The sequence below is a fragment of the Agelaius phoeniceus genome, chromosome 9, assembly GCF_051311805.1.
Source record: "Agelaius phoeniceus isolate bAgePho1 chromosome 9, bAgePho1.hap1, whole genome shotgun sequence".
Taxonomy (NCBI): Eukaryota; Metazoa; Chordata; class Aves; order Passeriformes; family Icteridae; genus Agelaius; species Agelaius phoeniceus.
Window position 1 is genome coordinate 29,927,647 of NC_135273.1, and position 19,817 is coordinate 29,947,463.

The following is a 19,817-nucleotide window of genomic DNA, read 5'->3' on the forward strand; positions in this document are numbered from 1 at the left end:
TGGTGAACTCATCAAAGTCAGCAAGCATGGGGGAGGGCATTGGGAGATTCAGTGAAGGTGGATCCAAGCTACACTCTCTGACTTGGGACACCCAAAGCCCTGCATTCAGAAAACCCAAACTACTCTGTGCAGATCAAATGACTTGAAAAGCATGACAAAACCAATGGCCAAGAGTTACAACAGTTGAAGATACACAGGATTGAAAACCACTTCACCTAAGGTTTTTTTTTAAGTTCTTATTTTCACTACTCTTATGGGAAGGGTGTTTGAACACAACACTGCTTGAAAAAGAAATCCTAATCTTACTAACCTTACTTATTGCAGTTAATTTCTGGGTAATTCATACCCATCTTCTCATGCCTGGCTTGGAAATGGAAAATAAGGCTCAATTTCTGATAAATAAAAAATTACTGTGTTTACATGCATACATGGTTACCAATATTCTTCAGCTTGTCACAATTTCGGATCACAGTTGAAAACACAATTTCAAGGGAGAAGCAAGTATCTGCTTTGGCCTAATGACTTATTTTCCCTAAGAAATTTGATATAAACAGTTACTGGGTTTTCTTCATTTACTTTTTATAGTCAAAATGTTATTGCTGGCCAACATAACAACAGTATTTATGATTTATTGTGTTTTATAAATTTTGCAATGACTTCCCTGTTACCTCCCATCTTCATCTCTCATTTATTAAGATAAACAGATATTTTAGTTCATTTCAAATACAAAGGCAACCAACAAAAATCTGGACTACATTAGTTGAAAAAACTATACTGAAACTGTACCAAGAAAGCAAACTGCAGCTAGAGTTTTCAGCTCACAATGGAGATGCTAAGACCCTGGTTAACACCAATGAAAAAAGTACATATAGGTTAAAGAGAACCAGTTCCCTGATAGAAAATAACTACCTTTCACAGCATCACTGTGCCAAAACATCCATGGCCAAGTAACAGACCTGTACTTTCTTTATACAGTAAAATTGTATAGATTACAAAAACAAACCTGTGTCTCACTGCAAACAGATATACTAAAACATATGTTACAGTACCGTTAACATATAAAAGGAATTGGTTAGAATGCTGTAAAACCAGAGAAAAAGCCAGTTTGTCTTCCCTATCATCCAAAATTTGATTAAAATAACATTACCAGAAAATGTGATACAGACACAGAACAGCTCACAGCTTTCCAGTGCCCTGGGCAGGTGAGATGTCCTACACACCATCCCCAAAATCAGGCAAATATGGGAGCAGTCAAACGACATCCAATAGCACCAACTCTTCCCTGGATGTGTGGAATAGTTGCCCTTCCTACTTGGATTTGTACATGGTCTGTGCATTTGTAGTATTTAAGGATACAACACTGGTCATTTTGTCACTGTGACAGGAAGCTTAGGTTAGATATTCAGAGGAGAGGTTAAAAGGCACAATAAGAAGTGCAATGGTTATTCTAATGAATAATCTAGCATACAACCCTAGTGAGCCAATAATGTCATTGGTATTGAAGGAACTCCAAGTACATCTGTCATTAAAAGATTGTGCAATTGCAGCAGCCAAAGATGTTGAAAACAGCATTCTACAGCAGTGGCAGTAATTTCACAGCTGTGTGCAAAAATGTCATTAATTACAGTTCACTGGGTATTTTGATAGTAACACAGCAAAAGAGCATGGCATAGAAAAACCATAGGATCAATTAAGAATGCCATCAAGCCCTCCTGAAGCATAACCTTCTAGTAGTATGTGTACACTGCACTTACATAGGTTGATTAACTTCCAAGTTAAAGGACAGAAAACCAAAACTATTCATAAGAGATTGTATGAAAACTGTATAAATTCTTCCCTACCAAAAGCTCATCTGAGATTATCCAACTTTAAAGGAAACACAAAGTGCTGCATATTCAGGCACACATCAGAGCTGCATTTCTGCCTGACCACATTTTGGGGGTGGGAAAAAAACCAGCAGAGTCACAGCAAGTTCTCTGTATATTGAACGTATTAGTCAGGCTTATAAAAACCATCCATGATCCCTCCACCTGCAGATCCAGGCATACACATTTCTGAGCTGCAAGTGCACCAGAGTCCTGACTGAGCAGATCCTGCTGCTGCCTGCAGCCACCTTCACCAGCAAAGCTGATGGCACTTGCTGCAGGTTCATTCAATTCTGCCTGTCTAGGTGACACCCTGACATCACTTTGACAAGAAGGTCAATGAAACTTCTAACGCCATTTCAAACTCATAACTGCTTTTTTCCACAGGACAGCATCTTACTAGACAGTAGAAAAACATCAATAAATAAATGCACACATGATTCTACTGTAGTTTGATGTTATTTTTGAGATGACACGGTTCTAAAAGACATCTCTGACTTAATGTAATTCCTCCACAGCTGTCCATAACTGCCCTGAGTTCTGCTCCAGGAATCTTAGAAGATGACTGCACACAAATGCCTATCACCCTACTTGCCAATCAACAATCAATTCATGACCACCTCTCACACTACCTTGTAAATGTGTCCTACCCAGGAAGTTAGACAGAATCGATTAGGTCTGTGCTAGGTAATGGAACAGAAGGAGATAGTTCAAAAAGGGGGCATGGGGGTGGTGATGCCCATTGTTCAGGATTAAAAGGATTAGCATCTTGCCTCAAACTTCAGTAAAGCATCTGATTCCAGCAACATCATACAGGCAGTTTACAGATGTGCTGGTGCTTCTTCATGTACAATTCACTACTAACAAGATTCCTGAAGGGAAATGTCTCATGGTGCATCTTCAAACTCACCTTTCTGTAAGGTATGAAGATATACCCTGTCATTTCTGTAGCACTTTATGTAATCATGATGTGGAAAAAAGACTTGATTTTAAATTTAGAAGCAATAAAAAAGTTCAATGAATAATTTGGACTAAAGTACTACAAGTACTAAAAGTACTGTGATTTAGAACAGTAAAAGTGCTACTACAAGCAAGAGCATATGTGGACAAATAGAAGTTCTTGAACCAAAACCAACAGGCTTTAACTTGGTAACTGAGCCTTACAGAGCACTGAATCATAGGATCACAGAATATGCTGAGTTGGAAAGGACCTACAAAGATCATCCTATTCCAGCAAATACACCCAAATAAATAGGAACATAGTTCCCTAAAAAGCTGGTTACACTCAAATGCAACACATAAAGATATTTTGGCTGTATTTTATTAATATAAAGTTTTATTATTATACCTCCAAAATAACTAAATATATCAGCCAGTGATAAGAAGTACTATTCAGCTCATTTCAGGATGCAGCTAAATGTTTCAAGGATTCCAACAATATCTATCCTCTCACAATCAGCCTGACTAATCAGTAGTTTATTCCTATTGTGATGGTACTCATGCAGTCTGCAGCAATTCAGTATATGCATTTAAAATCTCAGTAAAACCCTTCAAATTAAATATGTAAGAATTTTTCAGAGTCATCTGAAACTAGAGACAAGAACAGAAATCTAATTTTGTATCATTTATTAAAAGAAATGAGGTACTTACCCCATGTCCTAGACTCAAAATTGATGGGAAATTTCAAATTAAAATACTCAGTCCGTATTTTTTCAGAATGATGCATTATATGTAAGAATAATTAATTTTTTTCTTATACAGATCTATTCAAAAATTGGCTAACCAAGACTTTTCCATAAAGTAGTCAAAATGAAATACAACAGCAGCTAATAAAAGACAAAAAAGCTGAATACAATACTTTTTTTTCCACCCATAACTGGTGGACCCTCTGAGAGCTGGTAGACAAAAAATAAACACTATATCATTAATTGTGTTAATAATTCACCTATCTGTAAATAAGAAGTCGGACTTACTCAAGGTTAGATGAGGTCTGGTGTATTGCTCTAGTAAAGTATTAATTACTGCAAAAGGATATTACTTGCAAACAAAATCAACCCCCTAATCAATAATCTGTTTTGACTGTTTACAAAAATCAGCCTAATGAATGCTCTTCTGAAATGGTTTTGGTTTCTCAAGACTCTATATAGTCCTAAATTTACAGTTCTTAGCATTTATTCACCTTCTGGTATTAAAGATACTGTATGTAACAATGCTTTAAACATGCAATGCACATTAAATAAGATACAACACCTCAAAGAATTAACAATAACTATTGCTGAAGTAACCTCAGGCTTTGCTGTAAGGAAGTGCAGATAAGTTAGAGGGGAAAAAACCAATCCCAAACCAAAGTTTCACCCTATGTCCTTCCCCATTTACATGAATATATCACACAACAGATGCCAGAAAACCAGAAGTCATCTAAACCCACAAAGCACATGAAGTAGTTTGTTGATACCTGATGAAATACAAAAAATTAAATGGTTTCAGTGTTGTTCTATCATTTGTTTAGGACTCTCATCATCTTAGCAGGAGAGGCTTTGCAAAGAGAAACACAAGCATCTTCAGTTGAAGGTTTTGTTTTTCTTTCAAGAAGTCATTGGATGTGTCTTTGCCATTTCTAGCCCTTGCCTCAACTTCCTGATTTGGCCAGCAGCTGGAAGGATGTTAATCCAAGGGTACAAGAAAGGAAGTGGTAAAACAATATGCTCCCAGCCCTGGCCTCTGCATGTGCACAGCAAATGGATTTTGAACCCACAGCATATAAATAAAACCTGTGAGGACAGGAGTGAGAACAGGACAGGAAACTGGCTCAGCAGAAGAAAGCAACCTGTGCCTTGAGCAGCCTTCTCCTCTATTCTTCCCTCCCCATCAATACTCCCTCACAATTCCAGGTCATCTGTGATTAGCCAGTAACTACATCTTAATTGTCATAATGAGTGGTGTGACCTGCAGCCCACCAACATTTCCATTCCTCCTGCCCAGCTGGGGCAAATGCAGAGCCACAAACCCAAGAAAGGCTTCAGAAACACTCATCACATGCATGTCAACACACATGGTGTAACACGAAGTGCAGAAAGTAGCATGTTCCCATATAAAAATGCACCTGGAAAGAACTGGCACTACTTCAGGAAGCTGCTCTTGTGACAGTGAAGGCAGGAATAGAGGGCATAGGGGGTTTACTACTTCAGGGTTTGTTTTTTCAGAAAAAATGCACATGATGATCACTTTGCTACAAAATGAAGTTAGCAGAAAGTTTAGGATGATAAAAACACAAAATACAGATTCTACTCAGCTATTCTCCTCATGCAAGTTAAATACCTCAAGCTGACAGTCTGTTCCTGAACTTTCTTATGTTCACTTTTCTCCTTAGCAGTTAAGATATATTTAAAAAGCAAACATAGTAAAACATCAAATTGTTGCTAGAACAACTTCAGCAGTGTTTGAGGTTGCTATGGAAATGTGACTTTTCCTGTCCTCAAGAAACTGCCATGTATGAAAGATGGCTCATGATAAATATATCATGGACAGCCCATTTATAATGCTTTAGCACCTGTGAATTTTTTCTCCAAATACTTGATTTAGCCTGTTTTAGTGGAACTGAAGGCCTGCAACATCTGCCAGCAAAAGAAATTTCTGTTAATGGCAGGTAACTACCAACATCTCATTTTAAAATCTTTTTCAAATGCAGAGCTCTGAGAATGACAAAATGAAACAAAAAAAAAAAAAGTAATAAATCAGAAGTGATCAATACAATTCAGGTACAGACAATGCATAAGAGAAATAAACAATAGCACTTCATTCTCACATATATGTTTGCTTAGCTCACAAGTGCTTAGTGTACTCTAAAAGAATAATTTCTGTAAAGGAGGGGACGGAGATTCTGGATCTAACTGAGACTGAGGTGGGTTTAAGCCACAGTGCCAGAAAGGGAAGGTAGTAGCATGATGAGAGATCTAAGCAACAAGAGTTGCCTTGTTTGCATGTCAATAACTGAAATTCAGAGGGAGTTGAAGGATATGCTTTCTAAAGAACACCAAAAAAAGCCGCCTTCATTTGAAAAATACAGAACTTTTACCCCCAGCTAAGAAAACACAATGTCTGGTCCTGACTGCAACATTTTTTACTTTATTGAGACACGAATTTCACCTGAAGCTCCAATGTCTCAGCTGTATGAGACTGGGAGGAACAGGAATGCACCAGGCCCTGTGTATCCACAGCCCTGTAACCTACTGAAGTAACTTGTACAGAAAAGTCCTTCCCGTTTTGGGTGGGTTTTGCACACTGCTAGATGTGAGCTGGATTTTGAGACTTCATACTACACATCATGGTAACCACTGCAGCACAGAAGAGACTGCTGGAATTCTGGGAAAAAAGAACACAAAGCTCATAAAATTCTAATTATGCTTTCCATAACTTATCTTACTCAAGTAAGCATGATGTGAGCAGGGCTTTAGTATTGCACAGCTGACAAGTTATTAATGCACAGAAACAGCAGTGGAGATTTGAAGAGTGGGTGGCTTTCAAAATTAGCTGCTAAATGGATTTGACAGGTGTAAAGCCCAGCTGCTCCTCGTGCCATCACCAGAGAAACACTGAGCAGTATGTGGGGATGGAGGTCTCCTGGCACAGCTCTCCTTCATCTGGACAGCCACTCTTGGGATGGAGGACAAGTACCAGGCTGACATCCCTCCCTCACTGTACAGACTCTCAACAGGTATAGTTCAAAAGATAGGCTTTTTTAAATGTTTTAAACATGTAGAGACAAGTATTCTGTTTATGTGTATATCTCTAGACACACCATCTAAAAATACACACACACGCACATATATATAGATTTTCTAGATATAGATATTATAGATTTATAATGTAATTGATAATTTATATAAGCAGCAACACGACAGAATGATAAGTCTGATGGAGATACAGAGCCATCTTCCAAAGCTCAAGCTCTGGAAGCTGAATTTCCACAATACTGTACTGAAATAACCACCTGCATCCAGCAGCCTATATCCTGCTCACTGTGATATCTCCAAAATAGAGCTGATCTTTCTAATTCACTGAAAAAGTGCAGATGATCTACACAGCGACAAAGCAATTTGTTTTCTTCAGCACAAGTGAAAATTTTGTTCTCATAAATGTTGTTGAAAAAAAGAAAAATCAAATACTTAAGACTTTCAAGTGAATTCCAGAGAAGCCAGCATACCTTGTGTTTCTTCTACACAAAGAAGCTGTGCAGTAGGTCAACACTGAAGCCAAAGTGTGAACACAGTTCAGATACACAGACACTAACTGCAGTCTAGCTGACTGGGCTAGCAGCAGGAGTATAACCATGTCCCAAACCAGTCCAGGTTTCAGTTATAAATATCAATGTGCAAGCAGTCACCCTGCACTGAGCTCCCTGCAGCTGTGGCTTCAACTGCTCTGCCTCAAGTGCTGAGCTTGAATATGGAAGCTCAAGATGCTTCCTATCTGTCTTTTACAGAAAGACATGTAAATAAATCATCAGCAGCATTTCACAGCTATCTGACTTTGGAACAGGTGTGAGAGACAGAGGCACACTCAGCTGGGAGCATCACTCAGTTCCAGCTGGAGGACACTAAACACTACCTAAGGCTTTTTACCTGGCACAACCCTTGGAGAACAGAAGTGCTTTACTAGCAGGAAAGAGCTGAGGTACAAAGACATCTAGGGTGCTGTGACATACTAAAGCCAATTTCTCTAAATGAGCTGCCAAAATGGCAACTCCCAGGCCAGTATGATCTATGCCATTTGTGGTTACTGTTGAAGTCTAGAAAATACTCCATTTTGTTTGGCATTCTGTAACTGCTATAAATGAAATTAACATAAAGAACTATTCTTAGCCCAGCACTTGACTACCAAAAAATATTTCTTTTATATATTCATAAGCACGCTTTTACAAAACTAAATCCTTTCACACAAAAAAAAAATCATCCCCATTGCTTAGAAGTGCAAGTTTAACAAGAAAGTTAAAAGGAAGGCTGCCATTAGCCAACACCTTAAGAGAAAAAACTTTGCAACAACCAATGCAGCAGTGGAGAGTGCACAGAAAGTACCAGGGCCACGTAGAGAACAGCACTGCAGTGAGGCTTTCCAGCCCATCACTCATTTCCAGAGAGTGAAGCCACAGGGCAACACCCATATTTTGTAACAAATCCTATGGGGAGGCAGATTCCCGTTCATTGCTCTTCATTTGGGGCATGTCCTGGGAAGGTAAGGGCCTCTCCCTGGAAGGCTGCATGGAGAGCAGAGACTCCCAGTAAGCAGCAGTTCAAAAGGAGCAGGTGCCAAAGTACACAGGCAGGATGTGGTACTGCCTGAGACATTTATGTTCTGTGGGAATATCACAGTAATGTACTCTCCAACAGAGTAATCTTTGAACCATCTCCAAGTGCTGTTTCTGCATGTTACTGTCTTTCACAATGCAGCAAAAATCGGGTCATTTATGCTCTGCTGAGTCAGTTACTTAAATTTTCTCTTCCCCAAGCTCTAAAGTTTTCCAAGAAGCTGACAGCTTCCAAGCATTTTCTCCTCTATTGCATACATCTTATCTTTACCCCATATTACCAAGGGATACAAGCACCAGGATTTTGATGCAGGGAAAGGAGTACCTGAAAAAACCACTATTGATTTTTGATTGCTTTCCCTGGAAGCTACAGCACTTCCTCCGCTCACATCTGAAATATCATCAAAGTTTTTACTTATTTTTAGGACTCAGAAGACCAAGTCTTCTCTCTGCCTTACTTTCCATAGACACAGTAATCCTCTGTGAATTAATTTCTTTTTACTGCTGGAGTATTTTGAGTGTCCACTGAGGATTTAATCATAGTATCTGGCAGTGCATACCTCTATTTTTCACTGTGCAGAGAGAACAGGCTGCAATGAAATAACTGAATATGCAGGGGGAACATCAGCAATATCTATAGAAGCTCCTGCTTTTGACAGGGATCAATCTGAGCCATGGGATCAACATATAAAAGAGAAACTTACTCAGAAATGCTAAAATTAGAACATAAAGACAAAGAAGAAAACAAATCCTTGAGAGAGTGAAAAAGTGGTGGTGTGTCACAGTATAAACAGAAATGAACAAGGAACCTGTTCTACTTTCCATTATTGTGCCAAATATAAAGAATTTGACTTGTCTCAAGAACATCTGGAAGTCCTGTAGAAGCTTGTTGTACAAACTGTACACTTTCTTCTTTAATCATGACACAAATGCCAATAAACTGGCACTTCAAAAATATTTGCTTTATAATCCAGCACAATCAAGCCAGCTGAAGCAGAATGCAGTCAAGCCAAGGGATTCTGCAATTGACAGCTGGGACAGAGGGGCACAGAGGGAGGAGGGAAAAGGCTACATAAGGTCAGAGGACAAATCTTCTTTTCCATGTATCCAGGAATGCTTCACCTCACATACTTTACCACCAGGCGTCCTAATGCGCAGTCAGCACGTGAACATATTGGGCCCATTCACATCTAACCAGAACAAACACATCCACTGCCGCCAAAACAAAGCTCATCTCCTCCTTCTGCTGAAGCTGATCTCCTCATTAGCATGACAGTCAGACTGAAGGCCCACAGCCCCACATGTGCCACTGGCACTGGCCATTGTAAATCAGCTCCACATTCTCACAATGGAAAAGGGTTCATCACTGCCAGTGAAGATTCACTCTTTGTCTCTGTTTTTGCTATAAGTCTGGCTAAAGCTCTGTATTCTTGCAGAGCCCTGCACAGAGTCCCAGAAAAGACTGTTCTCAAGGCACTGGTTTAGCAATTACTTCACTTGATCCAAGAGAGACAGGCAAACAGGTCATGCTCCTTTTTTTACTGGGGCCGGGGGATGGTTGAGTTGTTCTTCCAGCCTCCCTACCTTAGGAGATATGCATATTCAGAACCTCCTCATGAAAATGTATTTTAGCTTTTATCTAGCTATTCCTCAGAAACACAGAATTGCAGGAGAACCAGTTCTTGCTGTATACCAGCATGAAACTGGGAGTGATAGTTAACGGCAGGCCTTTGTATATTAGTTGAGACCAAAGGGCAAATCTGTTGGTCTGACAAGGCAAGTACTGTAAAGCTAATGAAGCATTGTCCTCATAGTCAGAGCAACAAACTACCAGGATTTGTTCTGATTTACTACATATGGATTCATACTGAATTCACAAGCAGCACTAGTTGGTTTACAGGTAGAAAAAAGGCAACACATGTTTCACAAAACAAGAGAACACATGAAGCACTCTGACTCATCATCATCCCAGGCACCCAGCTCTGCCCTGCCAGCCCAATGTACCATTCCCCAGTCCTGTTTTTCATCACAGCATACTGAGCCAAACTGTTTCCTCCTTTGACATCTACCCTGCACAAGACCACCAGTTTCTTCCAAAATGAAAAGGCCAAAATAAGATATTTTCCTTTTCTGCTCTATATCCTCTTCCTTTCTTATTGCAGAAGTTTCTCTTGTGTTCTCATTCAATGAATTCACTTTTCTCTATATTCAATTCCAATCCTTTTCTTTCCAACCTCTTGTGTTCTCCTAGATCCTTTACCTGAAAGCACAGATTTGCCATAACCTATCAACCTTAAACTCATTTAATCATAACTGCATTTTCCATTATTCTTTTTCCCTTATTTTCCTTTCAAGATGATGTAACATACTTCTTAAAATGCCTGTCCGAAATGTCTTTCTTTCATTCTTATCTGTAGACCTTCAATAATAAATTTTTGGTTCAGCATATCATTCATGTTTCCAAAACCCTCTTTCCAAACACAATTATTAAGAAAAAGACATTCAGCCAACACCTTGCTGTACTTAAAACATGTAAAGTTGATGCTGTGAAAAAATGAGAATTGCTATCTATGTTTCTACCATAGTGCCCTCTGCTAGTAAGTCTGTCACCTTAAAACTTTTCCTGCACATTATTCTATTATTCTCTAAAATGTCTCTAGCTGCTTCTCTCCTTTGTCATCTCATTTTCTCCCTCTGCGCTTTATTTCTAGATATTTTACTGTGCAATTAGAGAGGCAATAATTAAATTCAAACTGACAGCTCACAGAAGCATTCTGTTCAGTCCACATTAAAACCTTGGCTCCAGTTTGTCACCCTGCCCACACACTCCCCCACTGGCTGCTGAGGGGATACCACCATACTCCTGAGACTTCAGACTGAATTATATCATAGGCATGACTTTACCACTGATCTCTAACATCACAGTACCCAAACTATTTCTACATAGCAAAATTAATTTACCCTCCCTAAAATACAACTATTCTTTGTCTACCTACAGGTCAAATAATTTTATTCAGCATGTCAATTACTGCAAAGTTATTTCTGAGAAATTCAAAACCCAATTCTGTCTCATTGTTGAAGTACTGGTGATTCCTCTAGCCCATCACTTTGAGCCTATCACTCCTGTTTTTGGTATCTTTGTGACATGCACCCCTCTTATTTACCAACCCAAAATGATGTCTCCAATTTCAACACCTTATCTTGGCTACTTTTTAAAATCCCTTAATGTGAGAAGGCACACCACTCATTTCCACTTAGCTACAACTTTTTTTCAGAATCCATACTTGGACTTCTTCCTATGCTAACACTTTGGCCAAGAAGTTTCTCCTGCATTGACATCAGTAAAGCATCTCTATTACTTTAAGGTATAAAACAAGCACTGTTTACCAAACTTACTTTTCCCCATTATCCAGGCTACACATAAACTGACATTGCTTATCACTACTGCCATTTCTTTAGGCTGCAAGGTGATTTCTAATTATACCAGCTAGGCAGCCAAGTCCTCCAGTGCTGCCAGGAAGAAAAAGCATTTGATTAGAGCATGCACAAGCTGAGGCACTGCAGTTCCTCCCTCCTTCTCAGCCCTGCACAGTGGCAGAGGTATCCACTCTAAGTCATCACATGAAGTCATCACAATGAAGCACGTTACTGGCAGTAGGGCTGCTCCAGGGTCATTTACAGCCAACTCTTCACCTGAGGCAGGAATTTCACTTAAAAATATACAATCTCATCTTAAGAGAAACTGAATTCAGGTGATAGCCTACCCCTCTCCTGTAACTGAGTTTCTAAACAAGGGGAGACAGTGCTTCCCATCTCCTCCCTTTCTCAGCCTGACAATAGAGCCTAAAATCTTACATCATCATTACACAAGGTCAACAATTACACATAGATGCTGTGCTTTCAGGAATAGCTACACCTCAGGCACTCAGGCATTTGAAAACAGCAACATTTGTAAACAACTTGCATTCTAGAAATTTCATCTCTAAAGTGGAGATTACATCATATCACACAACTGAGTGATGAAAGCTAGCCTGGTAACTACCCACAAAGCCCCACAGCAATTGCAGACCTTGTCTTCTGATCAGGCTTGAATACCATACAGTAAATACAGGGTACATTAATCAAAGAAGAAGAGAAGGTGATAAGAACCATCGAAATAAGCAAGCAGTTTTCATTCACTCCACTGAACACAAAGATCCTAGAGAAATACTACATAAAATTTTCTAAAATATTGTTTTGCTGCATTTACATTAGTTTCCAAAATAAAACTGTATCAAAACTTGTTATTTTGGTATTATTTTTTTTTCAATATTGTTCATGTGCATGGGAATGCTTGAGACTTGTCCTTTAAAGGCTACATCAAGACTCAGCTTTTTCAAAATATGTGTATTACCACATCTACATGTAGGATTTTACATAAAAGTGCAAATATTCCTACTGCTGTTTGACAAATCTTTTTTTTTACACTTTTTTCATGTTTTCTTATTTTTAGTGAGTCTTGTTTGGAAAATAAACAAAAAACCACAACCAAAACACAGCACACAAACCTTCCCAGAGCTCATCCACTCCAATCCACTGCAGTGCTTTGATAGTCTGGTGACAAAGCCCAAAAGTTCCATGGCAGCTTGAGCACCCTCACTGCTCCCCAAGCCATGGTGTGCTCAGAGCTGCTATTGACACACAGCAAAACCTTGGGAGGTCTCTGTGGAGAGAATCTGCTCTGACTACAGCTAATATCCTCTATCTGTACTTCCCCTCAAATAAGTTTTTTCTGGAATGGATGACTAGGGGGTTTGACTCAGGAAACAATTGCTAGAACATCTGTATGCAGGCCAAGTATAAATGAGAGAATTTTTGAGAATTTCTCATCCTTAACATCTGAAAACTGTGACCTGAAGCTATTTGAGCATCACTTCAGCCTATACTATTTCAATTTTTTAATTGTAAAAGCAGGAGGCAGATCTTTTCAACATCTTCCTTCTCATGCCTATCAGCTGCCTCAAGAATGTAAACATTAAAAAAAAAAATACAGAATTTGTAAGATAGTGATGGAAGAAAAGAAGTTTTTGCCTTTTGCTGGACCAGCACAAGTTTGATCAAAGTGTCTGCTAGGAGAAAAGTTCAACCAAAACGCTTACACACATTAGCAAATACATACTTTCAACTTGGGGACAGGATCAGCAGCCAGACTGGAATACTTCATAGAAATACACCCCCTCTAAACCCAAGAAGGATCTCTATCCTAGAGGGTGAGATTAAAAGCATGTAAAATAGCAGAGTAGTTAGACACTAAGTTTTTAACAGAATTATAAGACCCATTTCAATCAAGGAGTGATGGGTGCCTTCCAAGAGCAAATAACATAGCTCCCTAAAACTAAAAATTCTTGCTCAAGGATATACTAACTTGCCTGAAAAAGCAAATCCATGACTCAGCCTGTACATCCAGAAAGTTAGCCTGCTTTACTCAAGCACATTAGCACAAACATACAAGCTGAGTAGGAGTATTAACTGAAGAGGAGAAGGTCAATCCAAAATCATCCATGACTTTTTTGACCAGACTGCTTCATGACCATCAGCATGGCTGTTCCTACCCCAGCTTCAAAAAAATTATCCCACAACAGCATTCCAAGAAATCCATCAGGTGCTCAGAGACAATTATATGAACAGTATATTGAAAGAAACAGATACAGCAAAAGCCAGAGGAAAAAAAATATCATCACCTAAATTCATTATGACTGTAAATATCTAAAAAAACAAGAGTGAAGTTACAGATATTAAGCTTATTATCAAATATATCTAAGAATTCCCTTGATCATTTCCACAGATTTGTTGGAGCCCCTTTCACCCACAAGTCTGTGAGGAATCTTCCCCAAGTGTATACAAAGCAAAACCATCCAATACAGTAGGTGCCCAAAATCTCACATCTGTTTGGCTCTCCTGAAGACTCTGTTAGCACTACTAGTTTCTTTGGAGAAAAAAGGCACACATGTTTATTACTTGATAGATTATCTCATCAGATATATCTAAATGCACACAGCCTCCTAGCAGTTATCTCAACAGCTTTAAATGCTTGGGCAACAATCCAGAAAGAATAGAGTCACAAGTATCACCTCATAAACCAGGCAAACAATTACCACTTACTTGATTAATCCTTTCTCATCTTTCTCAACTCTGACCTGAATTTCAGATACCCCCTTCGTGGAAACTGATGGTATCAAAAGCTTAAGAGTTTATTTTTCACCTTAATTTCAATCCTCCCCAGAGCAGCAAGATGTGTTACTGGTAAGTTTATATTTGTAAGATGCTTTGACTATGTAAAGTGACAATAATCCTGTTATGTCACTCAGACACCACTTTTGCAGTGCTTTTGCAGGTTGATTCAAAAAGGAAGATGAGTGACTATTATCACATCATTCCAACACCAACATGCTTTACTAGTTTTTTTCTTATCCTTGTCTTACCCTTCTCCCCCCTCCATGCTCACCACTTGCCATCACCACTGGAGTAACCTAGACAGTTTCTTAAGGACAGAATTAAAGAGAATTAAATGCTTTAGTAAATGCAATTAAAGTATCTTACCAATGCAGGCCATTGAATTTGTTTGATTTTTGATCCCTGAGTCTGGCTTGGGTCCTTTCTTTTTGCCCAGACCAGCTGGTACTCCACCAAGAAGGCTGCAAAATCTTCATAAACTTTAACCCATTCTCGCTTTTCCCATTCAAGGTCATCAAATTCCACATACACCTGGGGAAATGGAAGAAAGGAAAGGACATACATTATTGCACATACACAGCATGTGCTCATCTACATGCACTTTTCAATGTACACATTAAAAAATTTAATGCAAGATCTTTTTTATTACCCATTTTAATGCTATGGTTTTGAAATTATATATTCAGTTCCTACACCACAGAAGACAGTTTTCTTGGCAGTGCATTTGTGGTGAAGAGAGGAGAGCTACTAAAACATTACCACTAACATTGGGTGTCCTATCTCAAGAATAAAAAGCATTACACATTAAGTATTTAATAGTAGCATTCAAGGAATACATACAGCTATCTACATAATCACTAAGTTTTATGAATACTTCTCATTTTCAGTTCAAATACATGTCAAGTAATACAAACCAACTAACCAATGATATGGTTTTAAGGGAAAAAGAAAAGGAAGTCCATTGGAACAGCACCAGAAAGGACATCCTGAGCCTGCAGACCTTGCTACTACAAGCAAGTCCAACAACACAGCAGCTCGCAGAAGCAGCTCAGTTTCCTCCTGCAATTTGGCTCAAAAACCAAACAAGAAACAATACCACCACATTTTGTTTCCAGCTAGGTTAATGTGGAACCAGTTTGTATTATTGTATTATTTGATCTTGTGCTATCCCAATATATAACAGCTGTACCTTCTCCCCTCAGCTGCATTCACTAAACCACTAAGTTAAAGACACCACACCTTTTGTCTCCTCTTGTGCAGAACAGAGGGACCTCAAAGCTATCCAAAAGCTATCTGCACTACCAAATACAACTCTGCTAAACACATTACATTTCAAAATTACAGAATCCATTTAAATTTAAAAATAACTCAAAGTAGTAAGTTGTTCTCTTTTCCCAATTATGAGAAATTTCTTAAGAAAAAGCAGCTGGTAAAACACAAAAAAAGCCACTGCTTGTTACACTAAATGGAGAAGGGAAGATGCTTTCCTACCCTTCTGAACTTCAGCCTCAGCCACACCCAAGGCAATATCCGAAACTGGTGTTTCTTCCTCTATCTGCTTCTGAGAACTAAAAATCACTGTCACAGAAATATTCTTCTCTTTTAGATCTGGTTAATTTTAGGCCTACAACATACTTTCTTGTCTAGACTTTCTGTCTCACACTATCAAACGTGTACTACACAGTGTTCCTTCCCATCTTGTCCTTCTGCCTTCTGAGTGCACAACTTCAATTTTCACCAGGCCACTTCTCACTCCTCTACCCAGGTTCATCAGCCCAGTTTCCCCCCATAGATACTTTTAACCCATATTACTCCCACTTCATTCCCACACACTTTGCTTTTCCCTTCTCTCTTTAAAGCATCAGATCAAGAAAATCCTCTCACCTCCACTGTTCATTACTACAGCAATCGCCTCTTATTTTAACAAAGCAAGTAGAAAACAGCAGCAAAAACTTATCACCAAAAAAACCCCCCTTTTTCATAATTTCATTTCTAGAGACAGTCTAAAATATATAGTAAAGTTACAGAATACTCATTTCTTAATGAAAAGAGTTAAGAGGAACAGTTAACAGAGTAAAACTTTAAAACACTGGCAGGAAAGCACATCATATCCCAAATCATTCTAGCAGCATTCATTAGCTTGTATTTGCAGCTACTCTGAACCCTTCTGGAGAACCATTTATTTGTAAAATTTTCATTTGATCCATTTTAAAGACAGCCTTCAGTGATGGTACAGTTAAAAATCATTCTCTAAAATTCACCTTGCTCCTGCAAATTTCACTCAATTCTGTTTTAGAATCTAGAAAGACACCTCACCTGGGTAGTCTGTAGCAAGGTGTTAAGAGGTTAAGCACCAGACCTCACACAGCAGCAGATTTTAAAAAAAAAATAGGAGGCAAGGGGAATCAAGTGAATAAATATTTTTGAAAAACACAGATAAGTCTAAAGCAGAGTTAGCAGTTTAGAAACAGCCACACTAAAACATACTGTATCTTCTGGCCACTGGCCAAAACTTGTGGATAGCTGTGATACAATCTAGTGTTTGTGTGCAAGTTTTGCACCCCAAATAAACCAAAATTCAGTACAGCAACAGTGGGAGTTACTGCTGAGCTATGTGCAGAGTCTCCTGGCACCATATAATTAGATCTTCAAAGGAGCAGTTCCAAGAAAAGTGGAGAATGGAGCATGGCACAGAGCCAGTCTGCCATGGCTCAGGGCACCGTATTCCGCCTCTAGTTCCACACACACAATCCTTGGGAATCACTTCTGCCAGCTTCCACCACTTTCAGCTTTCCATGCCAAGCCTATTAACTATCTGCTGGCTTTTTCAAGTTGATTTTTGAAAAGCAGAAGCAAGAGAGACAAAATGAAGCGCCCAGTCATTGCCCATTCTCTGTTGGGCTGGGAAATTAATTTTTCTAAGGCAACAGTAAAGGCTCTGAAGAATTGAGGCTTCTCCTTTCTGTGCACACTGACCTCCCACACGGAGACGAGCACTATCTCAAACAGCACAGTTTATGAAAGGGAGTAAAAAGGGAAAAAGATGAGGAAAGGAAGCAATCCAGCAACCTACGCCAACAAAATAAAATATAGAGCCAAAGTTAGACCCTCTAAGGAGTGCAAAGCCTAAAAATATTTCATCTTTTTTGCTCTGCTGACAGAACACTATACAGCAAGAAACTCTATGACATTTGCCTCCCTAAGAATGAATGTTGATTTTGAGATTTTTCAGCCAAATTTTGCTTCATTGCCTTGTCAGCTATTTGTGGATAGATATTATATGTTTGTGTTCCCAGAGTAGCTGAAGCCTTCTCACCACGTATGCATTCTCTTGAATAAAAAGGAGAAATTCCCCCTGGGATGATATTATATTTATAATTGGCATTAATGTGCTAATTTTGTAACTCACTGCTATCTTCCAACAGGAAGCAGCATAAGCTTTAGCATGCTTTTCCAAGTAAAGCAAGACAACAAATTTATTTCCAATGGAGTCAGCCAAGCCATTGCAACAAAATATTGTTATTTCAAAGCCCAAACACAACAACCATGGTGAAATCCTCTACATGCAGAACTGTAATCGAGAGTTTTCCAGTCATTTCTGCTCCAAATAAATATGCCTGACCAAATAAATTTTGAAATCCTTTAGAACTGTGACAAAAGCAATGCAACTTCCAAAAAATTTGACTTAAAATGTTAAAAAGCATAGCCCATGCATCATCCACTTTCTTAAAATTACTTGAGTGCCTTGTTATCCAAGTTCTGTTTGCCCTCCTAAGGGAAGAGAGTAGTTTCCCCTTTACCACCTAATACTTGTTAGCAAATGTTTATTTCTAGGAAGAAAAAAATCCAAACAACCTCTCTCAAGATATTTTCAATTGGCCAAGAAAACACTACTTTATACAATATTAAATAGTCTTTCATCAACACCAGTTTGGCTGCTGACTTCAAAGTGAGCCTCAGTGCATCCCCTTGGGTTTCACTTGTAACACTTCAATATTACAACAGATAGAATATTATGCCATGTTCAATTATTACACATATATACTGTATAAGCAAATTCTAAGTGTTAAGAACTGCAGACTCAGATGCTAAAAATTATCTGTGCAATTCAAACTTAGTTATGCAACTTAAAATAGACCTAGACTTCTTAGTATGTAATTAAGATTCAAAAACTAGCTGTCAAATTTCCAACCTTGTGATGTATAGCCAAGTGAATACACAAATGTAAATCTTGTATGTAACTTAACAGAAATGTATTTAAAAAGACAAAATTTTACTTAAAAACACAACTCAATTTCCAACAATGGTACCATCATCAAAGGAAAAGAAAAATTTTCTATTTGACAGAAGTTATACAAAGTTATACAAAATAACCAGAAACTTCATAACAAGATGCCATGGCAAAATTCTAAATACAAGTCCAAATGAGTTCTTCCCTTCCAATATTCCCCAATGTTAAGTGCAACTTGCACATTTTCATTCTGGGGAACAAGCACTCTATGGGATGTTTAAGAAAGGCTTATTCTTAGCCCAGTAAGAAGGGTTCTGGGAATTTCTTGGTTTTGAAACCAAGGAAAGAAAGGAAAGAAACCCCAGGCAGCCAAGGGAGCAGGCAGTACCTCCTGCTGCTGCCACAGAGGTGGAGGGAGGCAGCAAGGCCAGGGACATCACACTGAGCCACCTATGGCAGTGACGGGGTTTGAAATGGCCAGGAATGGTCCTGGAGTTCTGAACCCTGCACAGCTCTGACCCCTTGCTCAGCTCTGGTGTGATCCTCAGCATGGTACACAGCTGAAAACTAAAACAAACACCACTAGACTCTGGAAAATTGTCCATCTCCTGAAGGAGATGGATGTGATGGCCAAACACCCAGCTGGTACAAACTAAGGCTAGGTTAAGTACAGAGGGAATGGAGACAGTCAGGATGCTTTTATAGAACCTCATCTTCCCATCCTGTTCCAAATATCCTTGACTTCTCAGGTTTTTACAAATTGTTTCTTTCATGGAGATGGCATTACCCAGCAGTCAAGTCTTCCTAAATATATCTTAACCTAATCAAATGCAATCAAAGCACAAGTTACTATAAAGCAAAACAGCTTAACACAGGAAAATTATTACTCTTTTATGCAAGTGCTACCCATTTCCACATGGAAAAGTGGTCAAACAGCAACCAAAGGCAGCAGTCAGATTTTTCTTTAATAAAGGGCTTCAATGTTGCTTTTGGTTACCAAAATTTCCTCAGTCTTTCACATTATCATTTCACAGTCCTCTACAATAAAAAAGCTCATAAAAAGCATATTAAAGTACATTGACATTCTCCATATAGCCTAAAAGCAACTGAAACAGCTGAAATAATAGCAATAGATTGGTCTTTAACTAGCAAATATTTTAATATTAAAAGATGGGGTTTATTGACTCCATATATTCTTTAAAAT

At 38.7% G+C, this 19,817-nt stretch overlaps 1 protein-coding gene across 2 annotated transcripts in view; it reads right to left on the reverse strand.

Moving 5' to 3' along the window:
• Positions 1–19,817, reverse strand: part of JMJD1C (jumonji domain containing 1C) — a 159,653-nt gene that overhangs the window by 93,226 nt on the left and 46,610 nt on the right. For both annotated transcript variants that reach the window (XM_077183395.1, XM_077183397.1), the window contains exon 2: positions 14,749–14,913. In XM_077183395.1, coding sequence (XP_077039510.1) covers positions 14,749–14,913 — 165 coding nt within the window. The remainder of the gene's footprint in view (positions 1–14,748; positions 14,914–19,817) is intronic.